General features: G+C 46.6%; 3 protein-coding genes across 5 annotated transcripts; 2 read left to right on the top strand and 1 right to left on the bottom strand.

Moving 5' to 3' along the window:
• Nucleotides 1-1,131: 1,131 nt before the first annotated feature.
• Nucleotides 1,132-16,923, bottom strand: foxm1 (forkhead box M1). Of its 3 annotated transcripts, XM_054753488.1 has the most exons (15): nt 16,394-16,923; nt 15,523-15,960; nt 15,318-15,448; nt 15,050-15,232; nt 14,849-14,977; nt 14,216-14,275; nt 14,083-14,131; nt 12,227-12,369; nt 10,488-12,154; nt 10,168-10,421; nt 9,966-10,076; nt 6,768-6,897; nt 6,500-6,630; nt 1,838-1,900; nt 1,132-1,739 (listed from the first exon to the last, which is right to left on the bottom strand). In XM_054753488.1, exons 2-9 carry the CDS (start codon nt 15,941-15,943, stop codon nt 11,456-11,458), a joined length of 1,815 nt encoding a protein of 604 aa, XP_054609463.1. In that variant the 5' UTR covers nt 15,944-15,960; nt 16,394-16,923; the 3' UTR covers nt 1,132-1,739; nt 1,838-1,900; nt 6,500-6,630; nt 6,768-6,897; nt 9,966-10,076; nt 10,168-10,421; nt 10,488-11,455. The 3 variants fall into 3 exon arrangements, with proteins under 3 accessions (XP_054609463.1, XP_054609462.1, XP_054609461.1); XM_054753487.1 differs by lacking the exons at nt 1,132-1,739; nt 1,838-1,900; nt 6,500-6,630; nt 6,768-6,897 and adding an exon at nt 6,959-7,119 and having other exon boundaries at nt 10,488-12,157; XM_054753486.1 differs by lacking the exons at nt 1,132-1,739; nt 1,838-1,900; nt 6,500-6,630; nt 6,768-6,897 and having other exon boundaries at nt 8,641-10,076; nt 10,488-12,157.
• On the top strand, nt 4,428-13,117 carry si:ch73-352p4.8 (cystine/glutamate transporter). The gene is made up of 12 exons (XM_054753489.1): nt 4,428-4,741; nt 5,646-5,772; nt 5,841-5,956; nt 6,036-6,161; nt 6,222-6,321; nt 6,395-6,439; nt 6,512-6,635; nt 6,789-6,892; nt 6,963-7,059; nt 10,293-10,442; nt 10,510-10,687; nt 10,788-13,117. Exons 1-12 carry the CDS (start codon nt 4,465-4,467, stop codon nt 10,850-10,852), a joined length of 1,509 nt encoding a protein of 502 aa, XP_054609464.1. The 5' UTR covers nt 4,428-4,464; the 3' UTR covers nt 10,853-13,117.
• rhno1 (RAD9-HUS1-RAD1 interacting nuclear orphan 1) lies at nt 16,637-17,985 on the top strand. The gene is made up of 3 exons (XM_054753490.1): nt 16,637-16,763; nt 16,907-17,105; nt 17,222-17,985. Exons 2-3 carry the CDS (start codon nt 16,932-16,934, stop codon nt 17,777-17,779), a joined length of 732 nt encoding a protein of 243 aa, XP_054609465.1. The 5' UTR covers nt 16,637-16,763; nt 16,907-16,931; the 3' UTR covers nt 17,780-17,985.
• The last annotated feature ends 74 nt before the right edge of the window (nt 17,986-18,059 follow it).

The following is an 18,059-nucleotide window of genomic DNA, read 5'->3' as shown; positions in this document are numbered from 1 at the left end:
TATTCTACTTGGTCTAATGATTTTAGTGTCTCGGTTTGGTGAGTAACGTGAGCCAAAACGCGCCCGTCGAGCGAACGAACCACTCTGGCCTCCTTAAGACAGAACACAGGGATGTTATGCAGGTTAACAAAGTTGTAATCCAAAAAACAGTCATCTGCCCCAGAGTCAACAAGTGCACAGATATTAAGGCAGTTCTCCTCCCAGGCGAGTGTACCTTTCAGTTGAAGGCGCCCTGGCGACGCCTCGACGGTAGACTGGCCCACGGTGAATGCTCCTCCAGTGGAGGTCGGACGTCCTGCAGGTCGAGCAGGACACTTGGAGATGACATGATCAGCACGGCCGCAGTACAGACAGAGATGCAGGCGCAGCCGGCGTGTCCGCTCGGCCGGAGTAAGACGACCACCTCCCAGTTGCATGGGTTCCTCAGTGGGTGCTGGACCAAGGACTGCTGCGCTGGGAACCACATCTGGAGTTGCTGGTTGTAGGATGGAGATGGAAGATGACTGGGTGCAAGTAGGACTTCGTTTCTCTGCATGGTGCTCTGCCTTGCGCTCATTGATGCGGTCGTCGAGCTTGATGGCGAGGGAAATGAGCTGCTCCAGTGACTCAGTCTCATCTTTCGTTACGAGCTCATCCTTTATATTAGAGTTCAAGCTGGCTAGAAAAATATCACAGAGGGCTGTAGTGTTCCAGCCACTCTCTGCTGCGAGAATGCGAAAGTTTATTGAGTGGTCTGCCACGGAAGCCTTGTGCTGGCGTAGAGCCATCAGACGGCTGGCTGCCTGGCGCCTTCTTAAGGGGTGGTCAAACACCTTGCGGAACTCAGAAATGAAGCCAGATAAAGTGTCCCGTAGCTCCGGACGATTCTCTAATATAGCCAGTGCCCACTCAGCAGCTCTCTCCGACAGGAGACTGGCCATGAAGGCTACTCTTGCTCGGCAGGTGGGGTAGGTGAGGGGTTGCTGGTCAAATACCAGTTGGCATTGGTGTATGAATTGTTTGCATTTCCCACGGTCGCCAGCGTACCTTGAAGGGTGAGGAATTACTGGTTCCTTTAAGCCACTGGTAGAGGAATAAGGGACAGATGGCAGCAGCTGGGGAGGAGTGACTATGCCATCAGCTGGAGCCGACAAGGTGGAGCTTGTTCCCTCGCTGACGAGCCGGTCCACGTTGCTGGAGATGGACTGGAGAAGCGTGGACATATCCCTGATAGCCAAATGATGTTCGCTAATCATACTTCCATGTGCCTTGAGTGCAGCATGCACCGGGTCAGACTCTGCGGGATCTGTTTGCATGGTGGGATTGTTCTGTTACGTGCAGTCAGGTAGAGATCCCAATATGCAGAGCCAGACACAATCCAGGTCAAAAAATAATATCTTTAATTCCGTAGAGCAAGAATCAAGTAACAAAGGAATAGCAAAAAGTTCTGTGTCCAAACTGAGGTAGACGGTGCAACTAAAGTAGTAAAACAAAAAGGCACCGTGGAAAAAGGCAACAACTCACTGATGAGCAGACGGCGTCACAGGAGGCAAGGAGCACGTGGAACAGACCTTGAAATAACACAGCAATCATAAGGCCAAGAGCACAGGAGCGAACAAACTGGTGTTTCGCGGGCAGCATGCAAACCAGTAGTAACAATCCCACGTCCTCCTCCTGCAGCCATGTGGCTTAAGAGCCCTTGATGACCAAGTGGCTACAGGTGTGCCTCGTGGCGCCGCCCACTCAGGGAGTGAAGGGATCTAAAAAGAAACACAGGTCAAAAGGTGACAACACCAAAATGAAACAAACCTAACAATCCCTAGATTTTTGAATGACCTTGTGGAGGAATAGCGCTCACCTTTCCCAACTGCATGACTTCCTGGCAATGGTGACTGACGTCGGTTTGGCCTCCATAACTAAACTTGAGGAGAGACAAAAAAAAAGGACAGGAAACTCAGTAGTTGACCAGTCAAGCTTCCACTGCCATCTTGTGGATGTGAAGCAAACTGCAGAAAAATGAAGATTCAAGAGTTTTATTGTCATGTGCACAGTAAAACAGCAGTTCTACTATGCAATGAAAATCTTATTCTGTTCATTCTCCCAAGAAAAGAAAGAAAACACAAGAAAGAATAAGAACATAAGAAACATAAATACCAATAAATTAAGCAACAACAACAGAAGAGACATTAATACAAATAAATAAATAAGTAAATAAATAAAGTGCTATGAGTGTGTGAGTGTGTGCGTGTGTGAGTGCTTCGTTGAGAAGCCTGATGGCCTGTGGGTAAAAGCTGTTTGCCAGCCTTGTGGTCCTGGACTTCAAACTCCTGTAGCGTCTGCCTGACGGTAGGAGTGTGAATAATGAGTGTTGTGGATGTGTGCTGTCCTTGATGAGGTTGTGTGTTCTTCGTAGGACTCTAGTTTTATAAATGTCTTGCAGTGAGGGGAGGGCTGCCCCAACAATGTTCTGTGAGGTCTTGATCACCCGCTGGAGTGCCTTCCTATCACGTGTTGTACAGTTACCGTACCAAACAGTGATGGAGGCGGTAAGGACACTTTCCATAGTGCATCTGTAGAAGCAACTCAGGATTGTGGTGGACATGCCAAATTTCCTCAGTCTTCTCAGGAAGTACAGTCTCCTTTGGGACTTCTTCAGAATTTGTTGGGTGTTGTGAGACCAGGTGAGGTCCTCGCTGATGTGTGTGCCAAGGAACTTGAAGGTTTTCACCCTCTCCACCTCAGTCTCATCAATAAACGGGTCTATGCGGCTCCTTTTCCCTTGTTCTTGGGTCGATGATCACCACGCAATCGTAGGTGAAGAGCGTGTAGAGGAGCGGACTCAGCACACACCCCTGTGGGGTCCCAGTGCTCACAATTCTTGAGCTGGATGTGCGATTGTGGACTCTGACTGACTGGGGCCTGCCTGTGAGAAAGTTAAACACCCAGTTACAGAGGGAGGGTGACAGGCCAAGTGTGAGGAGCTTATTTGTGAGTTTGTGGGGGCTGACTGTATTAAAAGCAGAGCTATAGTCTATAAATAGCATTCTGACATATGTGTCCTGGCCCTGTAGGTGAGAAAGGGCTGTGTGGATGGCAGTGTTGACTGCATCATCCGTGGTCAGTTGCCAGGATGCTCTTTTTGATGTGGGTCATGACTATTCTTTCAAAGCACTTCATAACAATAGGAGTGAGTGCTATAGGGCGATAGTCATTCAAGCAGGTCACATTGCTCTTCTTGGGTACGGGCACTATGGTGGTGGACTTAAAGCAGGTCGGTACAGATGCTTGTGCAAGCGACAGGTTAAATATGTCAGCAAGCACATCAGCTAGCTCTGATGAGCAAACCCGAAGTGCACGTCCTGAGATGTTGTCTGGGCCTGCTGCTTTTCGTGGGTTTGTTTTGTTTAGAACCCTGCGCACATCAGCTGATGTCACCATGAGAGGTGAGTCCTGTGTGCTCCCCAAGTCCAGCCACCCTCTCTGCTCATCAGGAGTTTGGGTGTCAAAGCGGGCATAGAACTCGTTCAGCTCATCTGGAAGTGTGGTTTGGCTGGACGTGGCTACGCTACTCCGCTGTCGATAGTTTGTGATGTGCTGGAGCCCCGCCCACATGCGCCGAGGGTCTGAGGTGGAATAGTAGCCCTCCAGCTTCTGTCTGTACTGTCTTTTGGCCTCCCGTATGGACCTCCTCAGGTCATATCTGGCCTTTTTCTAGCCCTCAGTGGTGCCCATGACAAATGCAGTCGAACGAGCACGTAGCTTAGCCCTTACATCACATGAAAGCATTAGTCAAGTAATAATGACTTTATTGTTCATTCCGTTACACACAAGCTAAAAAATAACCATCCCTTCTTGAACAAGGAGTCAGATGTTTGAGTTGTCACAGATCCATGTCCTGTTTTGCTCCATTTAAATGGTAAAGCATGCACCAAGCTTGTTCAAGACTTCCTCTGTGGGCTCTCCGTGCAAGCTGTGTTGCTGCGAGGCTTTAATTCACAGTGGGGGAGGGTGGTGGGGTCATGGGTCACCTACTTGTTCCAAGTCACATGACAGAGGAATGCATACACACTGCTAAACTGTACAGTACATGCAAGTACCTCCAAGCAAAGCTGCACTGATGGAATGAAGCTGGCATGCATTCAAGGGGCAAAAAAGGGGGAACGGGACAAGGAAAGGTGGGGGGGTCTCGCTGGATGTCTTGCTGTTCCTCAAGTTTGTGCAGCTGCCTCTACACCCACCCCCCCCCCTTTCTTTTTGGTGAAACACAAAACAAGTAAGCCTCCATCCTATAAACGAGCATAATTACTGGGAAGACTGCTGGCTTTGTTTCCCCTTTTGGGGCTGGGTGGGTGCCCAGGGAGCCAATGAGTGAAAGAGGGAGAGTTGGGGGCCGTTTGGTGATTTTGGTGGTCTTTCCTTCCTGCACAGTTTCATGCACACATTTCCAGGACAGGCTGAAAAATCCGAGGAGGTGGTTGCATACTAATGAACTTGAGAAAGGGGTCATTTGGGGGGTGTGCGCCTATGACTGGGACCGGTATGGACGGGAGGCAGGCAAAGGAGGACAGCGAACCGCGAGCGAGGGAAGGGGAGGCGGTGCACCTGCGCAGGGAGATCGGCCTGCTGCCCGCCGTGTCCTTCATCATCGGCACGGTGGTGGGCAGCGGCATCTTCATCGCCCCCAAAGGGGTGCTGATGAACAGCGGCAGCGTGGGCCTCTCGCTGCTGGTGTGGACGCTGTGTGGCGTGCTCTCCTTGTTCGGTGAGATGCTTCACTTTGCAACAAATCTTGTCTCTCTTCCCATTTAGGCAGCAAACTCCAGTACAGTAGTTGGGCCTGAATTCATTGCACCCTCTCCTCTAAGCCTCCATTTACACAAACTGCACACAACTCCACCCACTTCCTGTTTCCTGCTTCATATTTATTTTGGTTTTCAGCCCGTTTAGGGAGCAAACTAGTAGCATTGGACCCTCTGAGGTTTGTTGACAAGCACTGAACTCCATTAAGCCTTCATTTACACAAACTGTTGCAAAATCATCACACAGAAAACTTTGCCCTCTTCCTGTTTATGTTTTGGTTTCAATGGCAGCCCATTTAGGCAGCAAACTAGTAAGGTTTGGATCAATAGCGCTTTCTGCTGGTTTGAAAGAAGTTGTAAAATCTATGGTGCCTCTATTTACCCCTCACAAAACAGCCGTCATTTCCTCTTCATGTTATGGTTGCAGCGACAGCCCGTTTAGGCACCAAACTGGCAACACTGGATTCTCTGATGGTTGTTGACAAGCACTGAACTTCATTATGTCTCCATTTATGCAAACTACAAAACGATCACACAGAAAAAAAATTGTCCTCTTCATGTTTATGTTTTGGTTTCAGCAGCAGCCCGTTTAAGCAGAAAACTGTAGGGTTTGGATCAATAGTGCCTTCTGCTGGTTGCTGCAAGCTGTGAAATCTATGGTGCCTCTATTTAAAAGACTATTTGTACAAACCTTGGGTCACTTTCTATTCATGTTTTAGTTTCAATGGCAGCCTGTTTAGGCAGCAAACCGGTAGGATTGAATTGTCTGCTGGGTATTGCCAAGCACTGAACTCCAACATGCCTTCAGAATATAGCATAGCGTTGCCAAAGATGCTAACATGTGCGTGGTGCCATGTCTCCCATCAGGGGCGCTGTGCTATGCTGAACTGGGCACCACTTTCACCAAATCCGGGGGCCACTACACCTACCTACTGGAGACCCTGGGGCCTCTCCCGGCCTTCTTACGTCTGTGGGTGGAGTTCCTATTCGTCAGGTGGGTCTTTCACTTTGCTACATTGCAAGTCACATGAAGAAAATGTCAGACTGTTCATCCATGTCCAGGCCGGCCGTGGCCTCCTATGTGTCGCTGGCTTTTGGGCGCTACGTGGTGGAGCCCTTCTTTGCCCCCTGTGAGGCCCCCATGGCGCTGATCAGAGTGGTCAGCCTCCTTGGAGTGAGTGAGTAACCCCCCAAAATTCTACCACCATGAAAATATGCTTTGAAGGTTGTCCCACGCACCTTTGTGTCACCGTGCAGCCTTTGTGGTGGCCATCAACTGCTGGAGCGTCACCATGGCGTCTCGCACACAAGTCACCTTGACTTTCATTAAGACCTTCGCCTTGGTCCTCATTATAGTGCCTGGCGTCATGGCACTGACCAAAGGTGGGCTGTAAATGTCCAACTTCCCTTGACATCCATTATTAAATGTGGTCTTCTCTGCAGGGAAGACAGACAACTTCCAGAACGGCTTTGAGGTGGAAGCCTTAAGGCTGGACCGGCTGCCGTTGGCCTTTTACAACGGCCTTTACGCATACGGTGGATGGTGAGCTACCAAGAAACCACCTTAAATAAGCCAAACTAGCACTGATCTATCCCAATCCCCTCTTTTTCTTTAGGTTTTATCTCAACTTTGTCACCGAGGAAGTCATTAACCCAAACAGGTATTAATACTACTGTACAGTACATCCTTTTGAGAGCTTGAAACAATCCCAATGTCTTACAATGCGGATCAGGACCATCCCGCTTGCCATCACGTGCTCCATGGTGACGGTGACCGTGCTCTACGTGCTGGTCAACGTGTCCTACTACACCATGATGACCCCCGCCGAGCTGCTGGTGTCGGACGCCGTGGCTGTGGTGAGTAGAAACACCCGTCACTTCATTAGGCACACGTGCACAAGATTCTGCCAACCACAACGTATCTCCCTGGACATTGCAAGGCGCAGCCACAATGCTAAAAACATGAACGTGTGTGTGCAATAAGTCTACCTAATGTTGTGTCCTCTGCAGACGTTTGCCAACCGTGCGCTTCAGGGCGTGTCTTCTGTCATCCCCCTCCTGGTGGCGCTGTCCTGCCTGGGCGCCCTCAATGGGGGCTTCTTTTCATCCCCCAGGTTAGCTGTTGTTGTTAAATGCGAACGGTAACACAGGAATGATGGAGGGTCTTGCCTGTGTGGGTTGCAGGATGCTGTTTGTGGGGGCCAGAGAGGGTCACTGGCCGCCCATCTTCTCCATGATCCACATCCGCAGACACACACCACTGCCTGCTGTGTTGCTGCTGGTAAAAGCACTTTTAACCCTTTTACCTACTTGTGTCTTTACCTTTATTATCACATTGGGCCTAAAATCACACAAAAATCTAAACTCAAAGTACAGACAATTTGAAAACGTGCAATGAATCATTCTCATAAGTTAGAATGCATGTTAATACATCCTAATATACAGTCATGTGCAAACGTTTTAGGCAGTAAGGAAGGAAAAATGCTGTAAAGTAAGAATGCTTTAAAAATGGATGTTTTCACCAATTAACAAAAGGCGTTGAATGAACAGGAGACAAATTGAAATCAAATCAATATTTGGTGTGACTGCCCATTGCCTTCAAGACGGCATCAATTTTTCTAGGTACACTGCACACCGATTTTGAAGGAACTCAGTGGGTAGGTTGTTCCAAACAACTTGGAGAACCGACCACAGATCTTAAGTGGATGTAGACCTCCTTAAAACTTCTGTACTCCCAGACACACTCGATGTTGAGATCAGGACTCTGTGGGGGGCCATGCCATCACTTCTGGGACCTTTTGTTCTTTTTTTTATGCTGAAGATAGTTCTCAATGACCTTAGCTGTATGTTTAGGGTCATTGGGCCTCATTCACGAAACGTTCTTACGCACAAACGCGTTCTTAAAGCCTTCTTATGAAGATTTTTGGCATTCACGAAACGTGTTCTTAACTCCCAGTTCTTAGATCTAAGAACAAATTCTGCGAACGCTCAGGAGGACTCTTACGCACAAGCAAAGCTTGCACTTTCAATGCACAATCGCCCTCATGATGGATTTTGCAACCTGATCCCAAAAAAAGTAGTGCAAATAAAATATCCCAACAATGATTTATCATCAAAACAACTAAAATATACTCCATGGATAAATATATATTCAAGATTTATTTGCTGAAAGCCACCAATATTTGATGTCCTGCTTCAGGCTTCCCTCTCTGTTCTTGCAGGTGTGCAGGATCATCAGAATAACATCGCAATGAAACGTGGTGTGCCTATTGCGCACGTAGCACCCCCAGATAAGGACATGCGCCCCCAGCCACGTCTTGAGCCAGAGCACGGGGCTGCTGTATTAATTAGGCAGCGTCTAATCAAATGTAACCACAGAAAAAATACATTGTCACACACAAACTATGTATTTTGACTTTATTTTTCCATCATGATTGTGTAAATATTTTCTAGAGTTTCCGAAATGGTTTGGTTTCTGATTGATGGCCCACCTCCCGTTTCCTCCAGATCCCTCCGGTGCAGTCCAATCTTTTTTTGAGTCTATTTTAAGTCAAACCACTTCTTTTTAACCTCTGCGGTGGTGCGTTTCTCCGTGGAAACGGCATTTATGTTTCCTGCAATGGTGCTCCATGCCGACTCTTTTTGGATGGCCTGATGACCGGTGGATACACGTGAAAATAAGGTGGTCTTGTGTTCGCTCACTCCTTGTAAAAGCACCTCTATTTCAGTAGAATTGAAGTTTTTCTTTCGTTTGTTGTCCAGCTGCTCCTCAGTCTTGCCCTTGCGCGTTGCCATCTCCGCTCCAGCTGCCTGTTGCGCACGGCACATTTTTTACCTTATATGGGAAATAATAGGCGGTGACCTATGCAAATTAGGCCTCACCTGCACAGGCATCGCAGTTGGCATTCATCAACCTAAGAACACCGGTGCGAACGATTATCCCTACTTAAGAACGTGTCCTGAATGTGGCGCAGTTTCCAACCCCCGCCTTCTTAAGTACACTTCTTAAGAAGACTTTTAAGAAGATGTTCGTGAATGAGGCCCATTGTCCTTGCCCAAATGCATTTGTGGCCAATCATAGGCCTCCCAGATGGCATAGTTGAGTGGCTTGGTCTTGTTTCCACGTCGGAGGAATGGGTTTTTGGCTGCAATTTGTCCATGAAGACCAGTTGTGGCCAGAATTCTCCAGACAGTAGATGGGTGTACCTGGGTCCCACTGGTTCTTTCCAGGTGGACACTACTGAACATCTCCCAATTTCAAAAGGGAAATAAGCTCGATGTGTTTTCATCTGCTGTACTAGGTTTCCTTGGCCGACCACTGTGTCTACGATCTTGAAACATCTGTTTTCTTTGAAATAAATGTCTGCGAGAGACCTTGCTGATACCTGTGCTCAGTCTCGCCATCACCTATGACCTCTTGACATAAAACAGTCTTCCACCACGTCTCCTTTGTAGCAAAGTTTGGCTGCTCCTCACCCTGCTTTAAGCGTCCTACACAACCGTTTCTGTTTCAGTTAAGGACTGTGGTATTGATCATTAGGACCTGTGTGGTATAACTGGTCGATCATACACCTGACTACAATCCTACAAAACCCCTGACTTTTTGCGAGTGTACCTAGAAGAATCGATGCTGGTTTGAAGGCAAAGACCAGTGACACCAAATATTGATGTGATTTACATTTTTCTTTGGTTCGCTCACTTTCCATTTTGTAAATTCATAAAAATAACCAATTATTTATATTCTTGTAGGTATTCTTAGCTTACAGCATTTTTCCAACACCTGCCTAAAACGTTTGCACAGTACCGTATATAATCCTGATATCTTTCATGAATTGGCATATTTCAGACATAGCTGGAGATAAACACACACTCATATATACAGGTACATATATCTTCGTACAATAATACTGTATATAATAGTACAGTATAATACAAAAACAATCAAATAAAATAAGTAGAGAAAATGTACATTTTTTACAGTAAAAATGTCTAACATGATCCCTCCTTATCAGTTCATATAAAATGTAGCATTCTAAAACTCAGGTAGAAATTTAGCAAACAACAATGTTAAATGTGTTATTCTAATTCAACGCTGGGGAGGCCTCAGGCTGTTACTATTTATTACCTATGTGCACAACATAATGAAAAGAAAACATTCCTGGCCACTCGGTGGCATTGTTTGCTTACCTTGCCTCCCTCTCCCTCTGCAACCAATTGCCGTCAAATGCACTGATTGATGAGTTGCTGTGCTTGCACCAACAGGATGGTGGTGTCATGTTTCATTGCCTCCTTACTGCTCTAAAATGCGCATACAAAAGAGAAACAACCACGCAATGACAAAACCACATCAGTCTGCTTTTGCACCATGTAAAGACACTGAAGTCTCTACCTTTGATGCCAGTTGAAACAGAGCATCTTTGGGGCATTGTCCGTGGATTCAAGGTCATGGCCTTCTCAGTGTTGAGGGATTAAAAAAAAAAAAAAAAAAGACCAAGTGTGAGCATGTGCCTCCAGTATCCCTTGGTGGCGCTGATGTTGATCAACGGAGAAATCCAGCATCTCCTCAGCTTTGCCTCCTTCGCTCGCTGGTTCTTCATCGCCTTGGCGACGTTGGGGATGCTCATCCACCGATACCGCTTCCCCCTGCAAACTCGACCTTTCAAGGTGAGCACATAATCGTGCTCCGTGGTCGTCATAGCCGGAGCTCACCTGTCGTTCTTTGCCGTTCCAGGTGCCTCTCGCCATCGCGGTCACCTTCACCGTGGTCTGCTTCTTCATCGTGGGCTTGTCTCTGTACTCGGACCCTTGGAACACGGGGCGCAGCTTCGCCCTCACGCTGACCGGGGTCCCCGTGTACTACGCTGTGGTCCACCGCCGCCACTTGCCCCCCAGATGGAGACGGATGTTCAGTGAGTGGTGTAGTACTTTTCACCAACACAGGGTAAAAAAAAAAAAAACAGTTAGTAATACACCCAATATATGACATCAAATTCTCCTCCTCATCCTCAGATTACTGCAGCAAGCAGCTTCAGATCCTTCTAGAAGTGGCTCAGCAGGAGGTGAAGACCTACTGAGGGCACAAAAGAGCACCTGCAATCTTTTTAAAAGTCCACAAAGAAAGCTAGCATGTTTTAACATTCCGGTGTCTATAAAAGGTAAAAAAAACAAAGTGCATGGTCACAAAATACTTTGTAAACAACATGGAAGGAACACGACATCCTATAAATTGTGTTTCAAAGGCACAGACGCCAACACATTTATTCTATGATAAACACTTTGGAGTGGTGGGATTATTTTGTGCTTGCTGAGTACTGTACTAATACAACCTTATTGCTAATACAGTGGTATGTGTGTGTATATCATATGTAGTAGTGCCTTTCTGCCCATTTTCTCAGTTTTAAATATCTTATTTCTACAAAACCTGCACGTTCCATTCCAGGACTCAACGGTGGAGGCATCTCGCTGGCTTTCTCAGCAGCAAAATTAAATACAAGAATGTGCAAATCAACATATAAACATACATATTATCTCCTCCAATGACAAATGAACAAATAAAAAGTGTCAGTTCTTCCCCAAAAGTAAAAGAAACCTTTCAACTCCAATTGAAGAAGTCTAAAGGAGACGTAAATGTTAAATTGTGTTTCCTGAAAACTTTGCTGGCATCTTTGCGGTTGGAGCTACTTGAGCTGAGGGATGATCTCTGACAGGCTGATGTTGGCCAGCGCCAGCTCGTCATCCTCCAGGGCAAAGCTGAAGTCCACCAGGATCTTGCTCAGGCTGTCGTTCGTAGTGTCCAGGATCAGGCCCTCGGTGAGCGAGCGGTTGAAGGGTGTGGCGCTGGCGCTTGGTGAGGTGGCGGGGGAGCAGAGGAGGGGCCAGTCCTTGAAGGGTGTGCCGCTCAGGCTGAAGGTGGTGTAGTCGTGCAGGGGCGTGACTGCGGGGCCGCTCGGCGTGCGGATGGGGCTAAAGTCCAGAACGCTGCGGCCTTGTTTCCCCAAGGGGGTGACCGTCCAAGGCTCGGCCAGGACACCCGAGTGAGGCTTGCTGGGCGTGGACGAGGTGAGGCGGCTGCTGCTGGTTTTAATGGGGGTCTTGTTAGAGAAGAGCCGGTCGGGGCTGCGATGCTCCTCCTGCGAGTCCAGGAAGGTGGGCGAGGTGGCAACGCCAGAGTCAAAGTCCGAGTGTTCCGAGTAAACGAGGACGGGCTCGTCGTGCAGGGAGTGGACCAGACGCTGCTTCCGTCTGGACACCTTTGTTTGCCTCTTTGCCAGCGCTCTGGGACTCTTGCGCTTGGCGGGAAGGTCCAGCGGCTTTGCTTTCACCTCCACTCTGGACACGCTGCTAAGTGGAGTGTTGTGCTGGTTGCTTGGTGCCACCTGCTGGTCACATCAGTCATCACATAATTGACCTTTACTTGAACTCTCCTGCAGAGAAACATCTAGTCTCACCTTGGGACCCTTTCTTGGCCTCTTAGCTTCAGGCAGGCTGTGACGCAGGGGTGTGTGGGCAGCCATGGAGGAGGTGCTGACCGGGAGCTGCATGGGGGCCAGGCAGGAAGGAGTTCGAGGGAGAAGAGGCTTCATTCGCCTTTCTGCATGTAGGAAGAGGGGGAAAAAAAATAAACACCACACAACACAAACATATATATGTGCACGGCTCAGATCAAGGGTACCCTTTGCTGTCCTCAAATTCACTTGAGTAGTATTTGAAATTGTTGTTCTAACAATGTGTACTATCCCTATCACTCCGACGTTTATAGAGTGAGGAAGCTTACCAAACCATAAATTAAGCCTGTTCATGTTTTTATTTTGCGCTAGCACGGCTATGTTGTAAAAAAGTGTCTATATTTGGACATTGAAATGTTACATGTAAAACATGTCTACTTTTGTTGTGAAATTAACAATATTTTCTCTGATAATTTTGTCATGATTTCTACTTAGAATTAAAGAATGATGTCTGAAATTGGTTTCTAATGTGTTTTATTGAAATATTCTCAGTGTAAAAAAAAATAACTGTCGTGTAATCATTAGTGAAAAGTACATAACCTTCGTGTCCGCCTGCCGATGAAAGTTTAAAAAACATAATTCCATGGAAAAACAAACCCCATGATGATTACAATGATATACATTCATGGAATAATTACTCAACTCTGCAACTAAAGTGATTGCTTGTGTATAAAAGAGTAAAATAAGATTATTTGAACAAAAGTCTAACACACCCAAATTTCGTGTGCGGCCCGTTATGTAAGTACACTTCGAGCTCACAGCGTAAATTGCGTATTGCTAGTAAATATTGAATTAGAAAATAAAAAGTGCCTTCTTGGGCCAAACAAAACTTGTATCCTTCCGCCGGTTATTCGCCAAATACGCGTTCAGCAGGGGAATGTGTCGTCGTGTCCGCCATTTTGTGTCAGCGTAATGTACGTTCAGTCACGATTTTGGAGAAGCAGTATCATTCAATTCGACCGGCAATCTGCGGTTTAACAACCATTGTCAAGTCTAAAAGGTATGACTTTTTCATTTTTATATATATTGGAGAAGATCTTTATGCGCTTTGAAATTATTTTTTTCGTCGGGTGAGTTACAAATTTTGTGTTTATCGAGCAGTGTAACTCGTTTTGACAGCCGTTGTTTTTACCTCTCGTAGGTCGCCGTTCGTGTCCTAGTTATGTACGTGCACGAAGCGGCGGAAAAAAAACACACGAAGTGGGCAAAATTATTCATCATTACTAGTCTGATTTTACTTACTTTTATCCGTTATATTATATGTCGTTGACATTTATCCGAACCAAATAAATTCAAGCGTGTTCGTTGATAAATTGCTCCGTACATAACCCGGAAGCGATCGGTGTGTCCCTCAGCACCCCGTGTTGTAGTCCGTGGTTATGTACGTTCACGTGTGCGTAAAAAAATCTGTTTGATAAACCCTTTTTGAAATTTGTGATTTTCAGAGCTTTAACTCAAGATCTAGATTTGTCACTTGTTTTTATTTACTTTATGATACTCTCTCAAATATAAGTTATTTTTCTAACAAAAGTCAAATCTATGCAGAGATAACAACATAAAGTCCACACAGAGTTATGTACTTTACATTTGAGAAAGAGTGAACTTGGGAGGGTTGCTATGGGAAATGGAAGATGTCTCCAGCTCTGGTATGTTGGGTGTGTGTTTTGCAATGTTTGAAGTTTGTGTTGATAACATTACCAAGGTCTATCCACCAGTTTGACATTTTACCCAAAATGTAACACTTGGGTACCTTTGATCTGAGCCATGCACTTATTTTTTCTCCGTGTTACTTAACTCACCCAAGATGGTCTGGCTTTTCCTGGCACCGCCAACTGTTGGCATTTGCTGCTATTCAAAAACCCAATGAAGCAGCACACATCACCTTCTGCACTCCACTTCCAAAGAACAGCAGCAATTTAACACAAACCTTACCTGGTGGGAGAATGGAAGCATGGGCGGGGCATAAGGGGCGGGCACCGGGTCACAGCCGGGCTGCAGGAGGAACAACATGGAGGTCGGCGGGACGCAAATGACAAAAAGGGGAATATTATTCACATTGGTGGTTCTCATAAATGACAATTTAGGAACAGGATCACACCAAAAATGCTTTTTTTTTTTTTTTTTTTTAAATCAAAGAAACCCTGCCTCTCACCCGAAGTTAGCTGGGATAGGCTCCAGCAACCCTTATGATGACAAGTAGCATAAAAAATGAATAAATGAAAGGATTGCTTATTTATAAATGGAATATCTACGTAGTGAGAGCATAGAAAACCTGTCTACCACCTTTTAATTACACTTTAACATTATTAGAGCCCTCTAGACATGAAATAAAACCCCTACAGTCACATTTACACTCCTATTACCCAATAAATAAGAGAAAATAAGACAGTACTGACATTATACTGACATTATTAGAGCCCTCTAGACATAAAAAAAATGTACAAACTTTTGGCAGCAGATAACAAAAAAAAAAAAAACATAGTATGTGCATAATTAAAAGTTTACGAAAGAAAAATGAGAATAAATTAGTCGAAAAAGATTTGATTGTCCAGTCAGTGAGTCTACCTTGTACACCTGGTCCAGGGTGAGACCTCGGTTGGCTTCGGGCCGAATGGTCCAGAAGGAAATGTTGCGATATGGCGAGGGCTTGCGTAGAAACATGTTGTGAAGGGAGAGGTTATGACGGACGGAATTCTGGAAGGAGCAACACAAAAAAATCCAAGGAGTGCTTGAGTCAACAACTCTTCGTTATAGACGCTCACACACCTTCCATCCGTTCTTGGCCTCGTCCCTGAAGAAGGGGAAATGATCCTGGAGCCACTTGTAGATCTCTTTCAGCGTCATGCGTCTGTCCTTCCGGCTGTTAATGGCAAACTGGATCATGGTCATGTAGGAAAAGGGCGGCTTCTCACACTCGGGCACCTGAGGGGCGCTATGTGCATTCAAAGACTGTGGAAAGACAGGAAATGGGACACCGTGGTGTCATCAGTCCTTTCCTTAACAAGCCTCTGCACGCGGAGATCCCACAGCAGACCTGAAGAGTTGTTTGGTTTTCTTTGCTGGCATCAAGAGCGTCATGTACTGCTTGAAAGGCACCGCTCCTTTCCAGCCACTGCATGCACGTAAGGCTGTCGTCAAAAGGGACGCAGTCCTCTTCCTTTTTATCTGCAGCACAACAGGAAGCATACATAAACACGACAGGCTTGAGCGTTCCGGAAATGAAACCATCAGGTTCCTACATTGCTTTATTCCGGTGAAAGAGCTGGCTCCACTTTGTTGCTGTCCAGCTGGGATCCCCGTAAAGACATCCTCCGTCTTAGCCTGGGTAAGAGAACCGCTGTCCAGGCTGCCACTCTCCCCCAGGAGAATGAACTTGTTGCAGCCCTGGGCGCCACGCTCTTTGCCCTTCACAGTGAGAGCCTCGATGACACTCTGCAGGTCGGCCGTTTTGGGTATGACCACCACCTGCGTGTTGGGCAGGGAAGGATGATCCAGGATGCGAATGCCGTCAGGGAGGGGCCGAGAGGGGGGTGACTTTGCAGCCTCTTTGGGGCTTCTTGGTGGTGGGTCATTTTGCTGAAAGGGCAGCTTTCTTCTTTTGAGGATCAGGGGTCGCCTCGGGCTTCGCCTCATGGTCAGTGAGCTGCACAAAATGTCCATGGATGCCGGAAGATATTCTGACAAGACAAATACAGCTGTCAACACAGAACACATTCCATGAGTTGATTATCAGGCTTTTTTCATCAGAATTTAAGCCAAGAAACAAGTTAAGTTGCTCTATAAGTTATCGAACCACTTTGTTTTACATTTAAACAGCGTATCCTTCTTATATTTGCAGCCATAAAAACACATGACATAACGCTTACACACATGCTAGCTAGCTAAGCAAATGCTAAGCGCCCGGCATTGTTTAAGGTATTTTAAAACAGAGTCTGTTGGACCTACCGTGTTGTTGTGGCACTACGCACACACATTTACAATTTAATTTAAAAAATACTTATTCGTTTTTAGTTCCGGCCTCGTTTAAAGTAGCTAGCTAAACAGGGCTAGCTAGCCAGAAGGCAACTCACAGCGTAGCTATAGGCGCATTACAGCTAACTGATGCCAAACCTTCATATTACTGCGATGGCTGCGTCTCCTGGTTGGATTCCCTCTTGTCGTGTGGTCAGTGGAATCGTATTAGGAGCTACATAAAACAATACATGACAGAAACCCGCTGTTTTTAATGAAACGTATTTTGAATTTTGGCGCTGCGAGTGCAGCGCTGCTGCTTTTGGTCATGTGGTTGGAATGAATCAATGGTAGCAGGCTTGGCCGAAGTGCTGGCCAATCGGGTGCAAGAATGACGGTAACCAGGAAGTATATTGTTTGAAAACTAAGGTAGAATCAAAGAAAGCAGCACGACCACAACAAAGACTTGCTAAATACAGATGTAATGTACGTGATACGCGCCATGTTACAAAAGAAGACCATCTTTAAGGTGAGTTGATGTCGTGAGTGTTGGTCAAGCCTGATTTTTGACTGAAACGTGCCGTCAGTGCAAAATATGTGTACAGGAAATCTGCAGAAAAGTGTATTATTGAGCTGAGCTGCCGCTAACAACGCGTCATTCAATACCGACAGGTCTTCTGACGTGGGCTTTTTTTTAATGCCACGTAAAAACTCCAAGACGGTGAAGCCACCGTTGCCGTTCGTGGAGCGGCCTGTATGCGGCGTTAGACTCCAGTCTGGTCCTGAGGTGCGGGCTGCCATCCATCCTAAGGAGTATTTCACACAAGAGGCACAAGAACGCAGCAGCAGCAGCACGCATCTTTACTCTTGGGTAATGTTGTAACATGAATGCCTGCATGCATCCGGTATTGTTGTTATGAATGAATTGTGCATGCTAGTGAGTCCCTGCAGCCTATTGTTTACGCTGTGTGCCTTTTATTCTTCAAGGTAAGCCCCCAGTTTGACACTTCAGTCGCAGCAAAGCGAGGGAGGACGAGGAGAAAGTGCCACTCAGTCACTAGCATTCTCGACGCTTGCAGTCAGCTGTCCAGGAAGAGCAGCATGTGCAAGTTCCCGCCGTTGGCTTTCCAGTCCGGATCAAAAGGGCAGCACTGCACTCAACAGGCCAAGCGGACGCACACAAACAACGCGGCGGTCTCTGGAGGACTTCAGGAGATGCCAAAGAGAGCGGTGAGAAGAAGGAAGAGCATGAAAGACGTTTCTGCTGATGCAACCTGCACCAGCAGCAGCATCTGCGCACCACCTGATGTGGATACTCCTAAAGCAACACGAGAAGACGATAGTTCTTCTTCTGAGCACTGGATACTGGCTCAGCCATGCACACCGCCACGCTGTCAAATGCCTGACGTTCTGGTGCCAGACACGCCAGAGCAGCACTACGGTTTGAAGGTCACATGGAGAAGGAGGACTAATCTGATGTCGCTGCTCAAGGACAGAGGTCTTCTGTTGGATTGTGACGTGCTGATTGGCAGCCAAATGATCTGATGACTTATGTATGAAATGATTTGACAATAAATGGATGGTTTGTTTTGATTGAGTTATCCATCCAGCTGTCCATTTTCTATAGCACTTGGCCTCATTCAGGCCACGGGTGAGCTGGAGCCTATCCCAGATGATTTTTTTGGGCAAGAGTCGAGGTATTGTCTATCACAGTAAAACGAATGTAAGTGTAGCATGATATATGTTGAGTATTTTCCCCAGGTGAATAAAATACTTTGCACTGAGTTTTGTACACAAATCATGCGTAGTAGCCCGATTAACAGCA

The sequence above is a fragment of the Dunckerocampus dactyliophorus genome, chromosome 15, assembly GCF_027744805.1.
Source record: "Dunckerocampus dactyliophorus isolate RoL2022-P2 chromosome 15, RoL_Ddac_1.1, whole genome shotgun sequence".
Taxonomy (NCBI): Eukaryota; Metazoa; Chordata; class Actinopteri; order Syngnathiformes; family Syngnathidae; genus Dunckerocampus; species Dunckerocampus dactyliophorus.
Note: the sequence above shows the minus strand (reverse complement) of the source record. Positions and strands in the feature narration are given on the sequence as shown.